The sequence below is a fragment of the Gopherus evgoodei genome, chromosome 6, assembly GCF_007399415.2.
Source record: "Gopherus evgoodei ecotype Sinaloan lineage chromosome 6, rGopEvg1_v1.p, whole genome shotgun sequence".
In the NCBI taxonomy this organism is placed as follows: Eukaryota; Metazoa; Chordata; order Testudines; family Testudinidae; genus Gopherus; species Gopherus evgoodei.
In genome coordinates, this window is record NC_044327.1 from 11,642,055 (window position 1) to 11,659,365 (window position 17,311).

Below are 17,311 nucleotides of genomic sequence, written 5' to 3' on the forward strand. Positions count from 1 at the left end.
ATTATGGAAAGGCATTGGAGGACTTGTAACCCTCAAGTGGAGCTAGCCTGCATCCACGCTGCAGGGTGGCCCTGTTAGCAGCTGACGAGTTGTGCTAACTCGAGCTGTAGCCGATGGACCAGCTGAGTCGAGGGAAAAGCACCACTGCACTTGAGTCAAGGGGGTGTGTGGATGGGACTCAGGTATGGGGCAACACTCGAGTTTTAACTCAAGTTAACTCTGTAGGGAAGACAAACCCTGAGATTGTAGCTCGCCCCTCTGCAGCCACCTGGCAGGCAGCAGAGAGCACCCCATAGATTCCTAGGCCAAAAGGGACCATCATGCTCATCTAGCCTGACCTCTTGCATAGCACAGGCCGGAGGCCTGCCCCACAATAATTCTAAGCAGGGCTCTTAGAAAAACATCCCAACTGAATTTAAAAATTGTCAGGGATGGAGAATCCACCACGACCCTTGGTGAGTTGTTCCAGGTTAACAGCTCTCACTGTTAAAACAAAAAATTATGTCTGATTTCCAACCTGAATTTGTCTAGCTTTAACTTCCAGCCACTGGATCACGTTACACCTTTCTCTGCTAGACTGGAGAGCCCATTATTAAATATTTGTTCCCCTTGTAGGTACTTATATCAAGTCACCCTTTATCCTTATTTCTGTTAAGCTAAAGAGACTGAGTTCCTTAAGTCTATCACCAGAAGGCAAGTTTTCTAATCTTTTATTCATTCACGTGGCTCTTCTCTGAACCCTCTCCAGTTTAGCAACATCCTTCTTAACTTGTGGGAACCAGAACTAGACACAGGATTCCAGCGGAGGTGGCACCAGTGCCAAAAACAGAGCTAAAAATCTCTCTGCTCCTACTCGAGATTCCCCAGTTTATGCATCCCAGGATCGCCTTAGCTCTTTTGGCCACAGTGTTGCACTGGGAGCTCATGGTCAGCCAGCTCTTTTAGAACTCTTTTAAACCTCCCTCCTTACTTTGGGCAGCATGAACAAGGGCTGCCCAGAATCATGGTTTCTGCAGTCAGTGGGACCTTCCCCTGGTGGGAGCTTATGGAGAAGGGAGAGGGGAAGGTCGGAGTAGGCAGGCATAGCCAGGACTCTGCATACCCTCACAGGCACCAGAGCTGGTCTGTGTGAGGAGTAGGTTGCACCATTGAAGTAAACCTGTTCCCTTCCTTAGCAGAGAAGGGATCCTCTGGGAAGCACAGAGCCCTCTGCTACTCTCAGGGGCACTGTGCTGGTGCAGCACCCCGTACAAGGGACGGTGCTCAACCCGTACAATTTAGCCTCCAGTTTGCAAAAAGGAAAATCTATCTACCAACTACAGAACCTCACACAGGACCTGCCTCAGTGCCCACCCAGCAAGAGAGTGATGAAAATCAACACTGGACCCAGGTACAGAAATCCAAGTCACAAACAGAAACTCACCAGAGAGTGACCCGCTAGAGACTCTAGGGAGATGTTTAACGTGCTTTGTGGCATCTGGGCTGAATCACTGAGCAGGCTAGTGACTGGAATCAACGGGGCCAGGGCTATTTTCTCTCAAAGTGGGCATCAGACTGCACGCACAGAACAGTATTTCTCCAAGTGCAGATGAAGCACTGAGGACACCCGGAAATGAGGGGCTTTCCCTGCCCTTGGGCACCTGACTGCATGAAAGAAGCCTGGGGCACCGCCTCCCCCCGTTTTCTGCATGTGCCCAGGGAAGCTCCTGTGCTCACGACTGCACAGCTTAAATTCAGAGCAGTCGCTCCTCGCTCCAGGCTCAATTACACTTAATGCCTAGTCAGCACAGCTCAGCTTTGACAGCTGGAGGAAGCCAACCTTGCTCCACGACTACAACAGAAACACAGTGAGCAATGCACGAAGAACTGAAAAGCTGAAGATACGGTACCCGCATTCGCTGTGCATTTGGCATTTCAAGGGAGTTGAGAAGAATTTCCAGAATCCTGCCCCGGGAGATGCATCCAAATGACATTCAGATGTCCAAAGGGGTAACCCTCTGGCTGTCTAACATTCACATTTCCCTGCTATGCCGAAATCCAAAGCTCAGACAGGAGGGTATTTTTAAAGGTGCAGCCTGGGATCACGCCATCTATGCAGGGCCGGCTCTAGCTTTTTTGCCGCCTCAAGCAAAAAAAAAACCTGCACAGCAGCTGAAACAGCAAAGATGTGGGGGGGGAACCAACCTTCTGCCCGGCTGGAGCAGCAATGGTGGGGGGGCAGGAATTCCAGGAAACCTGCCAGCCGGTCGGAGCAACGACGGTGGGGAGGGGCGTGAAACAAACCACCCGGCCGGCCGGAGTGGCAAAGGGAAGAAAAAACAAAAAAACAAAAAAGAAAAAAAATAGCTGCGGGGCGACGGGCGCACGGGTGCAGGGAAACTCCCAGCCCTGCAGACCCCGGGCAGCGGAGTGCACACCCCAGCTAGCGTGGGGGCGGCCAGGGCTTCCTGAAGCGGGGCGCTCGCCATGTGGCCCCTCCTGCGTGCCTGCTGGGAGGTCTCCGCGCCGCTCCGGGGGGCAGGCAGGGAGGGACGCAGGCTGCTGTGCCGGGCTTGCTGCAGACCTGGCACCGCTCCCAGCAGCTCCCCTCCTCTGCGCCACTGCCCCCTACTAGGCGGCAGGAGCAGCAAACCGAAAGAGAAAACCTGCAGGGGCGGCTGAAGCGGCGAAGCGCAAAAAAACAAAAACGAAAAAGGGTTGGGCAGGAAGCTGTCCCTTGTTATCTGCCGCCCCAAGCACCAGCTTGCCCGGCTGCTGCCTGGAGCCGGCCCTGCATCTATGTCCTATTGTCCACATACGATTCAGTGCCTGAGAAGGGAAACGGAGCTACCCCACCACAGTAAGAACTTCAAAAGCAGCTATGTGATTTAGGAGCATCAGTCCTATTTCCAAAAGCACCTTGACCATTTCAGACCCTAATCCTGGGAGGCATTTCAGTGCCTAACTCCCACTGAAATCAACGGACCAGCACCTAGATACCTTTGAGAATTGGGTCCTTTGGAGCCTAAGTCTTGACTTAAGTGCTTTGGAAAATGGAACATAGGCTCCGAAGTCACTAAGGGCCAGATTTTTAAAGGTATTTAGGCACTTAGGTACCTAGTGGGACTTTATAAAGTGCCGAAGGGCCTAAGGGCATCAAAATCTATGGTAGTTCAGCGCCTAGAAGCTTTGGCTACAAACCCAACATCTGGAAGTTATCTGTCCGAATTACAGGCAGCCGGAAAGGACAGTTAAAGGGTTTGGAAGACAGGCTTATGCATCTAACTCAGTCAATTATTGGCATGCTGATCCCTATTCTCTGCATATTTAGAGTCACAACAGGGATAGAGCCAGGGCAGTGGGTTCGGTTTCAGCAGTAGCCACGGAAGACTCGTTGTCCCACGGCGTTGTGAGAGCAGCCCAGAATAATATGGTTGGAAGGAACAAGAGGGCTTCCGAATGCAAGGAGAAATCAGGCATGCGACTGGTAGTGGAGCGAAGGCAAGGGTCCTTTTAAATTCCCATAGCCTGCTCAGCAACGATTGGGCAGAATAAAATTTCTTCCCCTACTGGAACCCAAGAGTAAATTATGCCTGCCTCTTCGTTGCCTTTCCTCCTCTCTTGCATCTACAACTGATCCTGATTACTCTTGATTATAACCTGCTTCGGCAACCTGTCAGCAACACTATGACTAGGGAGAGAATGAAAGCTACATAACTAATCACTTGCTCTTCAGCCTGTCTTTCTCCAGACTTATTAGCCATATCGTCAAGAAGACCGGTCCATTTCAGAAATTGCTACTTGTCTGATGGAGCACTTCCTTAATCCTTTATAAAAGAGACCCCCTCTTGACCCTGGTGTTTTACAGTACAGTAAATCTGTCTTGCACTTGCCAACCCTAGCTCCCATCCTGGAATAAGTGGTTCTGCAACTGATACTTAAGCCTTTTTACAAGTAGCTTACAAGAATACTTTCAGCTCTGCACTCAGCACAGAATGTGGACTAATGAGAAGTTAATGGGAGTTTTACTTAAATAAGGACTGGAAGATTTGGGTTTAATTATACATATTCTTAGCATGAATAATCACATTCTGCCTACTACACATCCCTTGCAGTTACAATTCCACAGATTTTTCTTCTCTCCTTGCCTAAATTGGTGTGTAGTGTTGCTGTGAGCTGTTACATGCATTTCATCCTAGATTCCACCCCAGAGGGGGCTACATTTCAACAGTGGCTGAAGTGGCTTTAATAGACTTTGTGATGCAGTTTGGGCTCCTTCAGGATGAAAGTCACTTTATCTAAATGCACAGTATGGTTATTACTATTTAAAATACAAAACTCAAAGTACTTAAAAGTCAAACAAAAGAGCATCATGGTGGGGGGAGGCAAATGAAGGGAATATGGCAGCTTATTTCACAATATTAAGTGTTCTAATATTGTATGTTAATACAGCAATTTTCATCCCAACATGCTTTACAAGCTCTAGTCCCTATATATGAACAGAATGAGAGGAAGGGCTCCCTAATGATTAGAGCAATAGATTCAGACACAGGTGAGCTGCATTCATTTTCTTATCCTGGGGGGCGGGATGGGGGGGTGGGAGGGAGGGAGGGGGAGAGAGAGAGAGAGAGAGAGAGAGAGTGTGTGTGTGTGTGTGTGTGTGTGTGTGTGTGTGTGTGTGTGTGTGTGTGTGTGTGTGTGTGTGTGTGTGTGTGTGTGTGAGAGAGAGAGAGAGAGAGAGACTTGTTTCTCCGCCTCTGTTCCTGACCTCTACACCTGGGAAGATCATTCTTCCTTTGTTTACTTGGACTGTAAGCTTCACCTGGCAGGGACTGACTCCCACTCGGTGTGCACAGTGTGGGGCCCTGATCTCAGTTAGGATCTCTAGGTTCTACTGCAATATAAATAATAATACTAAATGCAGCCATGTCTGGAGTGGGAGGGCAGCAACCAACCATCCCAACAGCAAGGGGCAGGGCCATTTCTGACCAAAATGACCAGGGCAAACCTCTGAACTAAAATCAGAGGAGAAGAGGACTCGGTGAGCTGCATGGCTTTCCGTTTCCCCTCAGGAGAGGCGGCTGGCACGTACCATTAGGCCGTGCCTTTTTGCTGCCTGTTGCCCACTGACTCTGGCAGGTGCAGAGTATAGATCCATCCCCTGCCCCTCCTTGGAACGCACCAGGCATTGAAACGCTTCTTACCAGGGAGAGCAGCAAGGTCAAGATTAAGGAAGAGGCCGCTTTGCTTACCGTGAGTCACCTGCACCAGAGGAGTGCACCTCTCACTCCCACACCACGAAACCATCTGTCCAGGTGGCAGTGCCCTGCAGGATCCATGCCCTGCCCTCAGGGGGAACATTCTGCTTCCCATGCCAGCAGGGTTGCGTGCACAATTCTAAGGCAGGATATGACCCAAAGGAGACGTCCCACCCATTTTACCAAGGCTAAAAGGATTACTTTCCTGAGGGGAGGAGGCCAGAGCTCGCTTTTCAATTCTAGCATCAATGACTAATCAAACTACCCATCTGCTGTGATTTCATGACAGGGTTGCCAGGCACGGTGTGCATGAGGGGGCAGAGGGGGATGGATACATAGAGGCTTTAGAACATGATCAGCATCAGACAAGATGATCACAGCAGTTCCTTCTGGCCTTGGGGAGTCTATGACATGCTTGGGGTGATTTTGCACTGAGTCCGGATCAGTCCCAGCATGGATTAGCACATGATCCAATCTCTGCTCTCTATAGCCAGGAGACACCCTGGAAAACAGCACATGCTGCCCTCCTCCTCACCAGGACATGTGCTGCATGTAGGAAGAGTTCACAAAGAACCACAGCCAAAGAATGAAGTCAGCTGAATTCTGCTAGTCTGAAGGAAACCTGCCAGGCTCTGACACTTCTGTTCCAACGGATCGGCTGTAGTCAGCAAACTCCAAAAGAAATAAGGTGCTAGGAGGATTTTCAGCAGGAAGACAAACCAGAATGGCAATTACTTGTCTAAAGATCAATTGCTTCACTCCCCCCGACTCTGAGTCCAGAAGCCACCTTCTCTGAACAACGCAGCGCTAGCAAAGCCCGTTTCCCTTTGAAATCAAAGGTCAGCATTAGAGAACTACACATGGGAGCTCTTGGGGGACAGAGGCAGCCACAGAAAAGCCCCATGACAGTGATATTTCTGCTCCTTACCTGGGGAAGGAGGTTAATACATGAAAAACAAACAGGGGACGGGGGAAGGGAGACAAACATGAAAGGAGGGAGCAGGAGAGGTCATTGCTTAATAACATACCTCACAATGGGGTTCCCATTATACAGAATATAAATGCCGGCTTCTTTATTCCCATAGATCTGATTGCTACGGATGATGCCTTTTCCGTTGCCAAGGACAACGATGCCGGAGCGAAGGCCACTGTGTATCTTATTACACTGCGATTTCATTTATGCACATGCGGAGAGAATAAAGGCAAACCAGGAGAGAGATCACTCAGACGAGTACATGACAGGAGATTGCAGGCGAGAGATGGACAGCTTGTATGGAGAGGGATGTGGACAATGGACCCAGTTGCCAGGAGGGGTCACAAAAACAGAAACCCCTTTAGTGGACCAAAGTCTTGTTGCACTTTTAATTTTCCTGCATAAATTTACTGCGCATTGAAATAACTTTAAAACTGCCACACTGGGTCAGACCAATGTCCACCTAGCCCAGCATCCTGCCTCTGACAGTGGCCAATGCCAGATGCCCCACAGGGAATGAACAGAACCGGCAATCATTGAGTGATCCACCCCATCTCTCATGCCCCGCTTCTGGCAATCAGAGGCTAGGGACACCCAGAGCATGGGGTTACATCCCTGACCATCTTGGCTAATAGCCAACAATGGACCTATCCTCCAGGAACAGATCTAATTCTTTTTTTGAGCCCAGTTATACTTTTGGCCTTCACAACATCCCCATGCAATGAGTTCCACAGGTTAATTGTGCATTTTGTGAAAAAGCACTTCCTCCTATTTGTATTAAAACTGTTGCCTATTAAACAGATGCTGGATGTACAACTCTGGCATGATTGGAGTCTCCCTTCTATGTACCCAGCTGCTACAGTAGCATTGCAGCCATCCCCACCCTGCCCTGCCAATGGGTCCTGACCCTGGATAGGTCTGGAGCCGGAGATCTTCATGCCCATTCAATCCCTGGCATGCCTGAGGACACCCAACTACAGTTGACACCCAACTAGGGTGCCATGCTGGCCAGTGTCTCTCTGTGATGTGCCTGCTGGGTAGAGGTTTATCATCACCGAACTGCCGGCAGAGGAGGAAAAAAAAAATTGGTCAGCCCTGATACAAATTGGGGGCAGCACCATGGAAGTGAAAGCTCTATCACTCCCGAACCAGTCAGGAGCCCTCCCCGCTGCTGGAGAGAGGAGTCCTGTACAGCTGACAGGGAAAGGATTTTGTTTTGTCCGCAGAGGGCATGATCTGTGAGTGGAGCGATACACCTCAATGCTTCTCACACACATACATGGGGCCGCCACTTAATCTCGATGCATGTGAATGTCCTGCTAGGTGCACTCAAATGGCAACACGCTGCCTTTACCGCAACCAGGCCCGGCTCTTTCAGGGGACAGAAACAGAGGGGTAAACAGAGCTTGCTGAGCAAGCTTTGAGCAAGGACGGCGAGTGTGTCACACTCAGTCTTCCAGTTTCCTCCACATAAAGATCTCTCTGGGCTCTATGCAAGATCATACTTCTTGGTAGCCCTGGAACACAGCCCAGGTCAGGCTGCTTTGGTCCTGCATCAACTCAGCTCGTTATGTCATCTAAGTGCTCCCTGTAACCAAGGAAGTGGTTACACAGTGCTGACACACAGCATAAGAGCCCAACCTAAGCCAATCCCGGGGCAGACGGGCTGAGGGGAGGAAGGACAGAAGCGCTATGGGATAGATTTTCAGAAATGCTCAGTGCCCCACAGCTCCCGCTGAGAGCAATGGGGATTCCCTTCTCCCCAGCTGAAAGCAATGGGAGCTGCTGGTTGTTCGCTCTTCCCAATGGGAAGCTCCTGTTTCAAGTGCTGCAGAGTTGCAAAATACTGGATTTTAAACCTGACCCTGGCGCAGGGCTGAATATTACCCATGCTGGGACTTGGACCAGCGCGCCCTTGGGGAGGTAATTCAGATTAGAAGCAGTGTTTGTACAGCACCCAGCACAATGGGGTCCCAGTCATGACTTAGACCTTTGCGTGCGACTGTAATAACAATGTTTAATAAACAGTAACAATACTGCCCATCCTGGAAGTCGGCACGTGGCAACTTAGGGAGGAAATTCCACATCAGAAGGGCAAAAGGACACGTTATTGGGGCTGGTTGGGTTTTTTTCCCCCCACTGGTGGCTGCTGCTCAGAGATTTAAACCCAGGGCAGACAGAATGGTGGGCAGAGGGCAGGTGAGCTGATCCAAAGCGCAAGGTGCAATTTATCACGACTGCATCATTTACAGCATGACTGCACAGGTGACTTCATTGCTATATTTCAATGTCCATTTGATATGCTATTTAGAATGAGGAGAATGCCCTGATGCCCTGTAGGTAATTGTTCTTTCCTTAAGCATAGCAACTGCAAGGTAGGTGACATTTGGGGATTATTTAAATAGCCCTGTACCCTGTTTGCCTTGAGTCACCATTTCAATGTCAAATGAAATATGTTTGTCCAACAGGAGGCCCACTGAATCAAGCAGATTATTTTGAGGCAGAATTCACTAACGAAGAACCCAAAAAGGTTAGACTTGGGGCAAGAAGCCAAAATCCTTTAGTTCTTAAAGGCCAGGGTGACTCTCCAGGGCAGGTCAGACAGGAACGTTTGGTGCCTTTTTGGTCCCAAAAAAGAAGGCGCGTCAGACAGATCCAGGCAGAGGGAATGTACCTACCAATATCAGGGGGTTGGCTCCTTTCCGGATATCTACCCCCGCCTCGCAGTTTGAATGGATGTTATTGTCTGCAATCAGACCTCCAGCTGCCAAGCGCAGAAATATCCCTGATGCTTTGCAGTGGTGAATGTCATTCTTCAGCATGATGATCTACAGGGCAGAGGAAAAGCAATTTTAGTCAGTCTGTGTCTGAGGAAGGAACCTCGCAGGAAAAGCATAGCTTTAACCTTCGGCCACCTCAGGAGTCCCTGGTACATGGAAAACTCCCATTGCCTTCAACTACTAGCAGTGTTATGTTCTGTGTTATGATGCCAAAAAGTTCATTAGATTCACAGACTTTAAGGCCAGAAGAGACCATCATGTTCATCTAGTCTAACCTCCTGACCTCCATCGCAGGCCATAGAATCTCACCCACCCCCTCCTGTAACAGATCCCTGACCTCTGGCTGAGTTACTGAACTCCTCAAATCATCATTTAAAGACGTCAAATTACAGAGAATCCACCATTTGCACTAGTTCAAACCAGCAAGTGACCCGTCCAATTGCATTCATCTTTCTTAAACATGGGAGACCAGAACTGCACATGCTATTCCAGATGAGGTCTCACCAGTGCCTTGTACAACAGTACTAACACTTCTCTGTCTCTACTGGAAATACCTCACCTGAGGAATCCTAGGATTGCATTAGCCTTTTTCACAGCTGCATCATATTGGTGGCTTGTAGTCATCCATTACACTCAAGTCTTTCTCCTCCTCAGTCGCTTCCAACGGATATGTCCCCAGTTTATAGCAAAAATTCTTGTTGTTAATCCCTAACTGCATGACCTTGCACTTTGTACTACTAACTTTCATTCTATTTCCATTACTCCAGTTTTCATGGTCATCTGCAAATTTTATTAGCACATTCCCACTTTTTGTTCATGAATGAAAACATTAAATAAGATTGCTCCCAAGACTGGTCCCAGAGGAACTCCACTGGTAACTTCCCTCTCCAGCTGGACAGTTCACCTTTCAGCATGACTCATTATAGTCTCCCCTTTAACTAGTTCCTTAGCCACCTTTCGATTCTCATATTCATCCCCATCTTCTCCAATTTAACTAATATTTCCCATGTGGAACTGTATCAAATGCCTTCCTGAAATCCAGGGAGATTAGATCTACTGCATTTCCTTTCTCAAAAAAGTTGTTTTTTCAAAGAAGGAGATCAGATTGGACTGGCACAATCTACCTTTTGTAAAATCATGTTGTATTTTATCCCAATTACCATTTACCTCTATGTCCTTAACAACTCTCTCTTTCAACATTTGCTCCAAGACCCTGCATACAGCTGAGGTCAAACTAACAGGCCTGTAGTTTCCTCAAGCACTTTTTCCCCCTTTCATAAAAATAGGAACTATATTAGCAATTCTCCATTCATAGGGTGCAACCCTGTGTTTATGGATTCATTAAAAATCCTTGCTATTGGGCCTGTCATTTCGTGTGCCAGTTCCTTTAATATTCTTGGATGGAGATTATCCAGACCCCCTGATTTGGTCCCACTAAGCTGCTTGAGTTTGACTTCCACCTTGGATGTGGTAAGTTCTACTTCCAAATCCTCATTTCCATTAGCCGCCCTGCCACCATCCCTGAGCTCCTCATTACCCTGATTAAAAACTGAGACAAAAGTATTTGTTTAGGTGTTGGGCCATGCCTGGATTATCTTTAATCTTCACCCCATCCTCTGGGTTTAGTGGTCCGACTTCTTCTTTCCTGGATGCTTCACAGGAAGCAGGGCCGACTGGAAGCCCCTCGTTCACACTGGTGAGCAGTAAGTTGCAGCCCTAGCCCCATTGACATCAGTGGGCACACTCTCGTGAGAGACTGCTCACCAATGGCAGTTAGCATTCCCAAAGTGACACACCCTTTCTGTGGTGCAAGAGGCAGAACCTGCATGGCCCTTTTGCAAGATCAGGGCATAAATCCAGAGAAGGCTTCTGGACCTGGCCTACAGTCTCCATCCATACAGTGATAAAACACAGCCATCTTTTTCCATATCTTATTTACAAGCCCTGATGTTATAAGGAACAAATACACTTGGCTAAAGATGCTTTACACTCTGATACAAGAAGTGCAGCCATCTGTGGGGGGAGATAGATACTGCACTCATTTGGGGGACATTCCCCCAGCACAAGCTCTATGCAAAGCTAAATCGTACTTAATCCCTCCAACAGGAGGTCAGTGGGATCAGCTGGTGCATGGGGCTGGGTTCTTCATGGGGCGAGTTTTGTCTTGAATCCACTCCAGTTTCACCGTTGGAGCCCTGGCTCAGGTTTCTGCAAACTGAATGTGTGGGTCCCAGCACTTTCCCCAGTGACATCTGCCCAGCCCCACAAGAGGTACCCGTGACTTGGCAGCCTAGGCAGAAGAGGGCCACTGGATGTGTAATCTCTTTGGAGCAGGGCCTGTTTCATTGTGTGAAAGCAGAGTAAATTCCCTATTCAGAGTGGGGCGGGTTTAAAAAACTGGGATTTGCATAGGAGGCTACTGGGACTGGGATCCTCCTGCCCACTCAGAGCACTGCCGACCCCAAGAGTTCAAAAAGCACAAGGTCCTCAGAAATCATGAAATTGACTTAAAAATCACATGCTATTTAAAATGACCTGTTTTAGATCCTTTTGCTTTTCCTGTTGTGTTTAGAGCCTTTAGGAGGTCACATTTTCAAGCCCTCAATTACTATGAGGATTAGATTTTTAAAATGAAAGCAAGTCTCACATAATCATGGGACTCCAGGAGGTGAGACTTTAAGGAAAACACCACCCAAGTGTGAGAGTCACAATAAAATCACAAGAGGTAGTAACACTGCCTTCATTTTCACTAGGCTTTGGACACCTGATTCCCTTGGCCAGCTCTCAATATCTGCTCTGATGGCAGAGAGACCAGCTTACTGCCATGGGTTATCAATCCGGAGCTAAACATTTCTTGTCATGCCAGGACTTTAAGATCCTTACCATGAATTTCTCTTTGTCCATCTCTGTCTCTCTTGTTTCTATCAGCTGCTCCCTACTTCACTGCAGCAGCCATCACAATACCACTGAGAGAAATCCCACAGCTGCAGGATTAGGGTTTGACTAAGTGTCCTTGCCAGTCAGTCCCCTGCAGAGCTGAGATGCTCCATAATGGCTATAGATGGTCAATGCAGCCTAGTGGGTAGAGCACTGGCGTGGGACCCAGGAAACCTGGGTTCTAGTCCCAGCTCTGCTGGTGACCTTGGGCAAGTCACTTTTCCCCCACCTGTAAAATGGGGTAATGATACTAGCCTCCATTGCAAAGCACTTTGAGAAGTATTGGTGAGAAGAGCTGGATATTATTAATATTCTCTCACACACAAATAATATTTTAATGGACTCTTTTTGGAAAATCCTGGGCCTGATCCTGTTATTCCACTCCTGTGCTTGGCTGGTAGTTTCAAGCCACCTTGCTGCTTCCCAAGCTCTGTGGCCATGCAGGGCACAAAGCCTCAGGGCTGCTCTAACTTGTGCACTGCTCCCCGAGGCTCTTTATCAGCCCAGGAGGCTCAGAACAGCAACAGTGTAGTGCCCTCTGGTCACAGCCCACGCCATTTCTCTATGCCAGGGCCGGGGGGTGGGGCAGAGATAGAGCCCTTACACCAACCAGGGAAATGCCAGCACACGCTGCATCCATGGGGGGGGGGGGGTGGTTCCCCACACACTTTAAGGCCGTTTTATGCCACCAGAGCAAATGAGCAGCAAACCTGGCCCTTTCTACTCAAGATGCAATGCAGAATTCTGGAGATGAGTTAACAAACCAACACCCACAAAACAGTCATCCTAGGAACAATAACAGTGTTTAAAATAAAGCCTGATGGGTGTGAATGACAAACAGTGCCGAGGGAATTCTGCCACACGCAGAAACCCAGAACTAGATTTTGGGATGTTTGTAAAACAGTCAAGTCAGGTCTCGTTTGGAGGGATTTTTGTACATTGTCCACAATCTCCCTTTATTTTAAAGGCAGGATGTGTGGTTAGAGCGCCCATTCGGGAACTCTGGAAGCTATTCCCACCTTTGGCAAGGCATAGGAACACAGGAATTGCCAAGGTCCATCTAGTTTAGTATCCATCTCGGCCAATGGCCAGTGCCAGAAGCTTCAGACAAAGGTGTAAGAATCCCACAGTAGCAGATGTGAGATAAACTGCCCTACATTAGCTCGCAGTCTGAGTGCAAATAGTTAGAGATTGGTGAGAGTGAAGCAGGAGGTTTTACAGCCCTTCCAAAATGTTTAGTGTTAATTATAACTCTGGATATTCTTTTTAGCCACACAAAAGTCCAATCCCCAAGCTAAGTTCTTGGCTCTGGCCACTTCCCATCGTGGTGAGTTCCACTGTCTAAGCATTGTGTGGAAAAGCAGTGCCTTTTATCAGTGTTGAATTTGCCACCTTTTAATCTGGCAGAACATCCCCCTGTCCTTGTGACAGGACTTTGCTGTGTGACCCTGGGCGAGGTCACCCCATTATCTCTGCCCCTCAGTCTGCTCCCCTCTACGATGGGGTAAGAGCACGTCCCTGCCTAACGAGGGTGCTGGGAGACCCAGAGCAGCGGATAAAAGGGGCTAGGTCCCTGTGGGGGACGATTATTGAGTCTCTCACCAAATGGAGTCTGTTAAGGTCTTTCCTACAGGCCTGTGCCCCCCACCCCCACCTCACACCTCTTGCAATGCCCATGTAAATGGATCATTCTCAAGGGGCATGCATCAGGCTCGGGGTGGGGGAACGGAATCCTCTCCCACCCCAAACCTGGCAACGTGGCAGGGGGGCAACATGTGCATCTCTGCTGGAGGCCACCAGCCGCAGACCAGCATAGCTCTGACCTGAAAGCAAGGCTGTGAGGAGAACGTGGAGCAAACAGAAGCAGCACCTCGCCAGGGGAGGGGCAGAGAGGAGAAATGCCCTCTCCCCACACCCAGAGGAGAGAGACAGAGTGCTGAACAGGACCGTGGAGCCACAAAGCAATCCTGACCAAAGTGCTGGTGTTGCTCAGCAAGGTCTCCATAGAGATGGTGCAACAAGGCGAGGTGACCTGCACAAAGGTCATGATGGTGGAACCTTGGCTCTCCTGTGCCAGCTTCCTGACTCCATTCAGCTGGCAGCTTCTTGGCGGCTCCAGTCTTCAAGGCTGAGAGGAGCTGATGGAACAGGAGAAGCACTGGGGTCAGACTCCTCCATCATGCCAAACCAGCGCAGGGATGACTAACCTTGAATATAATGTGCTCTGTGTCTTCACTGGTATTGCTCATCTACACCCTTCCTCTAGTGAGTGCTCAGTGCTCCAGATTACATTTCATGGACCTTAACCACATGTGGGATATTGTTAGCTACAGCAGAGCCACACCATGGTAACTGATCTCATGACAAGCAGCCAAACACAGCTCAGCAAACCAGGGCATCACTCAACGAGCTGCTTCTCACTCAGAGTGAGGCGGTTCCAAAGTCAGGGTACAAAGCAGAACTTACAACAATGCTTGCATGCGTCCCTGCTATTTAGAGCTACCCTGAAGTCAGAGACCCAAATCCAGACCTGGTAGAAGCGGGCACCGCTCCACTAATAGAGCAGTGTCTGCTTACACCTGTCCTGAATTTGGCCTAGCAAATGCACTATTTGCATGCTGTGAAAGCACATGTACTGAGCAAGAGGGCACAGAAGGCAAAACACCTGGTATCTAGATGCGGAATCAGCCCAGCCAGCACAGTTAAGGCGAATTACCATCTAATCGCTGCATTGTTTTGTTTAAGCAAACAAGTAGTTTAATATCCAGTAGTTACGGTATTTAATTCTTTCCAGTCAAAACCCCCTAGCTCCATGTCTGATTACTAGAGAGAAATAATCTACAAATTGCTTTCACATAGTCCCACTTCAATGAACAACATGGATCAGAAGGTAATTAAATTACACTTCCTTCATTTGCTCTTTCCAAAAAGGTGCTTCATTCAATCCGTTAACTAAACACGGAGCTAGGCGGGCAAGGTTAGTCACTCCCCACTGCCATGGTGGGGAGGGCCAGTTCACCGTGCAATGCCAAGCCCTGCTCAGCAGAGCAGGGGTAACAGGGAGACGGGCATCTGCTGAAAGTTGCGCACCTTGTTCAAAGGCTTTGCTGGGCTGGGCTCTGATCCAAAGCCCATTACAGTCAACGGAGCTGATTCCACGGACACCAGTGGCCACTGGATCAGGCCCTAGGTTCCTCCGTGGTATAGTGATGGACAGCAAAGAAATCGTTAATCCAACAAAGGACAAGGACAAGGTACAGAGGATACTGTGCTCTTCCCCCCTACACAGCACGTCGGTATAGCCCACCATGCAGCATGGTACAGTACATAGGTGCTGTAATGTGCACCGATAGCAAAGTGGGAAGCTTCAGCTTGGAGTCTCTGCTTTCAAATCAGAGCCGGGGGGAATGTGTGCTAAGCAGAGCCCGCAGTAAGAACTGCTAATCCAGTTTCCAGTCTGGCATCAGAAAGGGCCCTGTCTAGTGCCAGTTGCCACAGAAGAGCTTAGCCAGGCCTGGACCTGCGTTGCCTGCCATGGCTTTCCTCTGGCTCAGCCCCACGCTCCCCTGACTCTGAGGCTGCTGGATGTACAACTGGTTCTCCCTCAGAGGATGCTCTAATTTACATCAGCTGTTAACAGGCTGTAGTGGCAAAACTGCAGTAGGGATAGTGCTGTGTGGCTGGCCTGCCCCTTTCCTCCAGCCACGCCCGTTATGACAGAGAGGGGAATGGCACAAGAGTGATGGCCTCACCACAGGATCTGTGACTTTGCACTGGGGTTACTCTCCCAGGCCTCAGTCCTCTGGGTAAATTCTCTGCAACTAGAAATGGAAGAAAACTCCACTAAGCACAATGGAGCTGCATGCACTAACTCCAGCACAGAATCTGGCCAGATTCCCCCCAGGGCACGCTCCCTGCTTTGCAAACACCATCAAACCAAGAGCGAGGCCCATTGTCCCCTCCCTATATACAGCCAGTTTCCTCCCCACAACCTGCACAGAGGCATGAACGAAGCACAAACTGTAAAGAAGCATTTTCAGTCTGAACCCTGAATTTCCCTGCCTTGAGCCAGGCCCTTACTGTTACTAATAACTCTGTGTATGGCTGGGCCCTGCTGGAGCTGTGATAGAAGGCTTTCAGCTGCAAATAACATGGCCCAGCTGCTCCAACGGGGATAAGAGGGAACCTGTTTTAGCCAAGAATCATGTCATTGTAGCTCTGTAATAAGAGGAAACGGGGCAGGGATTTTATTGTACAGCTTCCGAGTTCTAAAGCGAAAAGATTTCACCCACTTCAAAGAGCCAGCCCGGCTGATTTCTAGCCTTGCACGTTCTCTCCCAGAATGGGGATTATGCAATCAATTCAAATCAAGCTCAGAAAATGAACTGGAAGTGAATGGTCTCAAATGCCAGGCCGAGAAGAAATCCACAAGAGCAAATTAGTTTACTCAATATCAACCCTATGGGAAAAGGTACCTGGACTGCTCAGACTGGGAAGAGACTATGTGAAATGCTCTTGCTTGCTGGTAAGAGGGGAGAGGGATGTTTGTGAGTGGGTAAAAAGGTGGACCCTAGGATGTAATCCACAATTTAGGACACAGTGAAAGCTCCTGACAGTTCACCTTCTCCTACATAAGCCACAATTTCAGGACCTTATTTACTTCTCTCTTTACGGAAGTCTCTCTCATTCTTTTCCACCTAGATTTGCTCTTCCCTGTTACCTAAATTACAAAAGATTGATCTGAATTAATTCAAAGTATTGATTCACTTTAAACTTGTTATGTTCTGTTGCAGAAAGCCCCACATCTCTGAAATACCTGTCAAAAAAGCAACCTGCTGCTCTCCAGCATCAAGAAACAGCAGATGTTTCTGTAGGACATATAAAATCAATGTTTTGTGCTCCCTCTTCAGGGACGGCAGCAGGAGTTCATTACAACTATTATGCGTGGACAGAAATAACCATGTTTTGATTAGTCAGAAAATGTTTTGAAGTTAGGATGGTTGGAATCCCCTCCTCCCTTCCCCCCCCATGGAAAATGTCAAGTTTTGGCAAATAATTGAAAACCAAAATATTTCAGTTCTGAAAATAACACTTCGTTGTTGCGTGGGAGTTGTAGTTAATGTGCCTCATATTCCCATTCTCCTTTATAGGTTGGGCTCCCTGGTCTGACTACATTTCCCATGACACACTATGGTCCCCCCCTTGGCCAGCAGAGGTGCTGAATCATGGGAAATGAAGCCTGTTGGGAAGGCTGGTGCATAGAGGAGAATGGAGACAAGAAGCAACCAACCTACAACTCCCATTAGGTACCACAGTGGCATTTTTGTATCAAAATATTTTGGGTTTTGGCCAAAAAACCCCCAAAGTCAAATATTTCCACAGAA

General features: G+C 48.6%; 1 protein-coding gene across 2 annotated transcripts in view; it reads right to left on the reverse strand.

Moving 5' to 3' along the window:
- FBXO10 (F-box protein 10) overlaps positions 1 to 17,311 on the reverse strand; it is a 62,791-nt gene that overhangs the window by 21,407 nt on the left and 24,073 nt on the right. For both annotated transcript variants that reach the window (XM_030567713.1, XM_030567712.1), the window contains 2 exons: positions 8,889 to 9,038; positions 6,266 to 6,402 (listed from right to left, as the gene is read on the reverse strand). In XM_030567713.1, coding sequence (XP_030423573.1) covers positions 6,266 to 6,402; positions 8,889 to 9,038 — 287 coding nt within the window. The remainder of the gene's footprint in view (positions 1 to 6,265; positions 6,403 to 8,888; positions 9,039 to 17,311) is intronic.